This window comes from Notolepis coatsorum (genome assembly GCF_963971535.1).
Source record: "Notolepis coatsorum genome assembly, chromosome: 12".
In the NCBI taxonomy this organism is placed as follows: domain Eukaryota; kingdom Metazoa; phylum Chordata; class Actinopteri; order Aulopiformes; family Paralepididae; genus Notolepis; species Notolepis coatsorum.
The window spans coordinates 93,637,303-93,643,302 of NC_140176.1; the positions used below are offsets into that span (position 1 = coordinate 93,637,303).

General features: G+C 39.7%; 1 protein-coding gene across 1 annotated transcript in view; it reads left to right on the plus strand.

Annotated features, from left to right (window-relative positions):
- Positions 1–4,705, plus strand: part of LOC311237765 (uncharacterized protein) — a 66,319-nt gene extending 61,614 nt beyond the window's left edge. Inside the window, exons 5-6 of the mRNA XM_084325745.1 lie at positions 1,456–1,571; positions 3,154–4,705. Coding sequence (XP_084181871.1) covers positions 1,456–1,571; positions 3,154–4,305 — 1,268 coding nt within the window. The 3' untranslated portion in view covers positions 4,306–4,705. The remainder of the gene's footprint in view (positions 1–1,455; positions 1,572–3,153) is intronic.
- The last annotated feature ends 1,295 nt before the right edge of the window (positions 4,706–6,000 follow it).

Consider the following 6,000-nt stretch of genomic DNA (forward strand, 5'->3'; position numbering starts at 1 on the left):
ACCCATAATTGATCAGTAGGGTTTAACCTGGATGTTGGGCTTTAAACTATATCTTAAATTATGGCTATGGGTCTAAAACACCCCTCGCTTATCAATGACTTGCTTGCAGTCAACATGTACAAAACGGATTGTTTTTTCATTGGTACATTTCCGTTTTATACCGTTTTGAATACGAGTATAGTTTTGGAGAGTTCTAGTAATTCCAGAGAAATTCCGCGATAATAGCTCTTGAGTGAAATACACAAAACATCTGATTAACCCAATACTGGTAAAATAGAGTCCTTACCTCACATCAGATGTTCTGCAAAAAGATTAATCCAATTCCTGATCGCCATTCCAAATATTGATCACGTTTATTGATCCAACGTTATAGTCCAAAACACATAATCGAAAGCTGCTCCTAGCCTCCCCAGTGAATGTGGTAACACATACTGCTTGCCAGAGAAGGGAAAACCCCGGACCAGACTTTTTTTCTGATGCACATGCCCACCCAATCCAATCCAATGATGTGCAATACCATCCAGGAGACGATAGGCGGCGGTATTTGCCCTTTTCAAGCTCAGACCCATTCCCAATGATAACGTCAGGCTGGATGGATGAAAAATGTATGGATATTGCTAATAAAATAAATGACGATTAAAACTAGAGTTTTCTCGTTTTTTCTCTGGCCTTGGCGCTCAACGCATGGCAAGTTAACCCGACTAATCTCGTCGTTGGCACTGAATGTGTTAATCAGTCACAATTAGGGATGCTCGATATTGGCTTTTTTTACCGATACCGATATACTGATATTGTCCAACTCTTAATTTCCGATACCGATATCAACCGATACCGATATATGCAGGGTTCCCCCCCCCCCCCCCCCCCCAAAAAACTAAATAATTTCAGGTAATTAACATTACATATCTCTTGTCGTGTAATTAACACAACATTATGCATACTTTGACAATAAATAAAATAATAATTTGTTCTTACTTGCTTGCCTGGGTAAATAAAGGTTAAATAAATGTACAAAATATAATTTTTTTGAAAACCGATACCGATATTTTCCAATATCACATTTTTATGCCAATATCGGCCGATAATATCGGTAGGCCGATAATATCGGACATCCCTAGTCACAATAATTTAACTAGAATGGCAGGAGAAGGTCGAATCATGTTACCTCGCCCAAAATCGGATGACTTATGAAAAGTAATTTATCGAGCCATTACTTATTGGAATGTATGTATATACATGTATGTATGTATGTATGTATATAGTGTGTGTATATATGTATACGTGTATATGTGCATACAGTACATGAATATGTGCGTGCGTGTCTATGTATATTAGTATGTTGTGTATATATTGATATGTGGGACTTCAGACCCCAGGAAGACTAGCTGGTGCCATTGGCATCAGCTAATGTGGATCCTTTTTAATAAACAAATAAAAATATGACGGTTCTCTCAGTTTCAGAAAAGGACACAGACTGGTTTGTAATCCAAGGTTATGAGGAGCTTGGAGAGAAAAGTGGAGCTAAACTACAGACAATACTCTTGGAAATCCCCCTCAAGAGATTGTCAGCGGTAAGATGGGGAAGAAAATATTACATTGGGAGTTGTTTTGCATAATCCATTTGCCTACTGTCTCTGAGAGAGAGAGAGAGACCTAACACACTAGTTTGCGCAGCAGATTAAAGTAGACAATTTGATAGTGTGATGTACAATGTACCCCTGTTGTGTACCTTTTTAACAAATCTCAGACCAAAACCCTGCTCAGACTTGTGTGAGTAAATCCCTGCTCAGAGAGATTGGTGTTGGATTATTCCTGATTCTTGGATGATTAGTCAGTTAGCTAAAATACATCCAAATAAATCAAGCAAATCAATAAAAAAAATGTAGGCATCATCTAGCAAGATCTGTTCTAGTGAGTGTAAATACTTCTACTTTTAAAAATACATGTCAGGGTTCTGAAGTGGTGTTTTGACTTTTATGTCAGAGAATTCGAAAATCAGCGCGGTTTTAACTGTCCAAAAGGGGCAAAGGTGCAATGTTTCCATGTTGTCTTTACTCTGATATTCAAAACATGTTAAAAAAAAAGTGTGTGCATGTGTTATTAATACATGCAAAAGCAGTCAGAAAAAAAACTGCTGTGTTCAAGGTGGAAATAAAGAGTTTTTCATTCTATTACACAATGGTGACTTAATTGGGTTTTATGGAAGTTCGGACCAAGAATCCACATATGTGACTAGCCGTAGACTGTATGGACTTGTTGAGGCAGCTTAAATTCTTTTAACATATTATGAAAGTACAGATTCATACCTTCAAAATAAGCCATCACTTGAACATTTTGGTGGGATACTTTTCAAGCTACTTCCTATGAATCATGGTGATATCACAAAATGTATTCGGAGAAAATGGAAAATTGAAAGTTTTACACTTACAGTGTTAAACAACTACAACCCTACCCAGAATGCATTGTAATCCTGCATGGCCCCCCTCTCTCTCTCTGGGGGCAATTAACACCTGGCCACGTTCTAGTGCAGGCTCTTTTGTTATGACAACGACTCTGTCTTGTGGCACTGCAAACACACACCCATAGAAGTAAAATGCATGATAGTTTATTTCAAATTTAATGTAGTAGTGAAAGGTTAACCTTCTGTAGTGTGGCAGTGAAAAGTTAACCTTCTGTGTGTGGTAGTGAAAGGTTAACCTTCTGTAGTGTGGTAGTGAAAGGGTTAACCTTCTGTAGTGTGGTAGTGAAAGGGTTAACCTTCTGTAGTGTGGTAGTGAAAGAGTTAACCTTCTGTAGTGTGGTAGTGAAAGAGTTAACCTTCTGTAGTGTGGTAGTGAAAGAGTTAACCTTCTGTAGTGTGGTAGTGAAAGAGTTAACCTTCTGTAGTGTGGTAGTGAAAGGTTCAGTGTTTTCTTAGGCAGTTAGCCTCACTGGTATGTGCGCCATTAGCGTTAGCCACACTTCTAGGCCTCTTTGCTTTGGGAAAGAATGATAAAAAAAAATGTATTCTAAATGTTTAAAAAAAATTATAATTTGCATTCGACTAAGTTTGGCAGTCGACTACGGCCATTTTGAGAACTTGAGAAATACACACTGAATGAATGCAAAACACAAAATCTGACCTCTTCATTGGTGTACTTCTCTCTTCTCCAGGTACAATCGCTGCATTGCTCCCCAACAACAAGCAGAGATAAGAACGAGTCGAGGCCTCACTGCTGTGACCAGTGTGGAAAGAGCTTCATCAAAAAGGCCACTTTTCTAAAACACCAGCGCACTCATACAGGAGAGAAGCCTTACCACTGTGACCAATGTGGCACACGTTTCAGTACCTCTGGAGGATTAAAGCAACACCAGCGCATTCATACAGGAGAGAAGCCGTACCACTGTGACCAGTGTGAGAATAGCTTCAGTCAGGCTGGACACTTGAAGTATCACCAGCGCATTCATACAGGAGAGAAGCCCTACTACTGTGACCAATGTGGATCACGTTTCAGTACCTCTGGAGAATTAAAGACACACCAGCGCATTCATACAGGAGAGAAGCCGTACCACTGTGACCAGTGTGAGAATAGCTTCAGTCAGGCTGGACACTTGAAGTATCACCAGCGCATTCATACAGGAGAGAAGCCTTACCACTGTTGCCAGTGTGAGAAGAGCTTCAGTACCTCTGGAAGCTTAAAGATACACCAGCACATTCATACAGGAGAGAAGCCTTACCACTGTGACCAGTGTGAGAAGAGCTTCAGTCAGGCTGGACACTTGAAGTATCACCAGCGCATTCATACAGGAGAGAAGCCTTACCACTGTGACCAGTGTGAGAAGAGCTTCAGAACCTCTGGAAACTTAAATAAACACCAGCACATTCATACAGGAGAGAAGCCCTACTACTGTGACCAGTGTGGATCACGTTTCAGTACCTCTGGAAAATTAAAGCAACACCAGCGCATTCATACAGGAGAGAAGCCGTACCACTGTGACCAGTGTGAGAATAGCTTCAATCAGGCTGGACACTTGAAGTATCACCAGCGCATTCATACAGGAGAGAAGCCCTACCACTGTGACCAGTGTGAGAAGAGATTCAGTACCTCTGGAAACTTAAAGATACACCAGCACATTCATACAGGAGAGAAGCCTTACCACTGTGATCAGTGTGAGAAGAGCTTCAGTCAGTCTGGAAACTTAAAGACACACCAGCGCATTCATACAGGAGAGAAGCCTTACCACTGTGACCAGTGTGAGAAGAGCTTCAGTCAACCTGGAAGCTTGAAGTTACACCAGCGCATTCATACACGAGAGAAGCCTTAACCTCTTAAGCCCGAGAAATCCGCATTTTTAATTAGCAGTCATTGCTGAATGATGATGATTTGTAGTCATGAGCACAGGGCATTCAGAGCTCTCAATTAGCGTTGAAATTTCGAAAAACTACACTACCCAGCTAATTCTAGCTTCCTGCAAGCAAATTACTTCTGTATGAAATAAAATGATTTCTTGGGATACTCTATCACAAAACTGAACGTCATTGGTATAGATTGGAGCGCAGTTAGTGTGTCTACCTTCTGTGTTGAAATCCGATCCAAAATGGCGGAGCCATATCCATTCTAAGAATCGAACTGTACATACAGTAGATTTCATTCTCTGTTCTTCATGCATGCTTGGAGATACTAAATCCAAATTGAACTCTGCCATTGGAAAGAGTAGATTTGGTCCGATCCATAGTAATAAGGTCATTTATAGGCCTCATATTCTATATTCTATAATAATATTTCAAATTGCATGGGTCCGAATATTCTATAATTAACGTTAGATAATGTACAAAATAAAACGTATTCCGCTGCTATAGACGTCTCTCTTTTATTTTGAAACCCCCCAGAAAGGAAGTCATTGCTCTCGTTATCTGCTTGAGTGTCCGGTTGCTGGTTAGCTCCGTTAGCGTGCAGCCTATCAATACCAGCCATTGGATTACTGTTTTTCTAAATTGGGGAGGCTTTTAATCGTCAAGGTAAGAGGATTTTAAGTCATGGTATCCATAAACTTCAATCGGTTTGGATCCTTTGAATGAATGAGAATGTAAACAAACACGACGACACGTTGAAATCACTGACTGCGCTCATAGAGGAGTGCTTAGGCAAAAAATAGTTCAGAGTATATTTGCTTAGAAAACGTAATTGTCGAATTCAATTTTTTATTTCTCCACGTGGTAAATACACAGGTCACAACATGTTTACAGGATCGTTTTGGAGTTGTATTTTGAGTGTATTTCGTGACTAGGGCACTGTAGGGAACGTCAGGCTCTAACTCCACCCCACTTCCAGTGATGAAGCTAAGCTACGCTAATGGAGCGACTGTTCCCTAAGCCTAATGCATGCACAGAGACAAAAAAGGTATGTATCTTCTTTTCTAACTCCAGGGAAGATGTTAAATAAGCTAATTTCCCAAAATGTTGGAGTTTTCCTTTAATGTGACAGTGATTTATGATGAAATTAAATTAGATTTTAATTGTTTTTTGAATATGGATAAGGAGGTTGTTGACCTCAATGTTGAATTTAGAGTGTTCCAGCATTTGGTGCCTCTAAAGCTAATGTTGAATTAATGGCTAGTTGTCCGACCGAAAGGTAAGTGGAGTTAATTGCTATGGTTTGTTGGATATGAGTCAAATTCTGATGAAAATATGAAGAAACTATGGAAGGTATGAATGAATGAGAACTTTATTTAACAGATTGCAAAATGGGTACAATACAGTACGGCTCAATACACACAATTGTTAATGCAGACCAGAGAAAGACGTTTGTCTTGTTTACATCAGGGTCCCCCATTTTCAATTCATATTGACATTTATGACATACTCAACATACATGACATTTATGGCATAGGGACATACAGGTATTTAGTACTGTTACATTTGTGACATATATGATATTCAAATATACAGTACTGTTACCCATAGATCCTGACGGAGTATATACATATAATGGGGAGGGGACTGTACATTAGGAGGGGGTG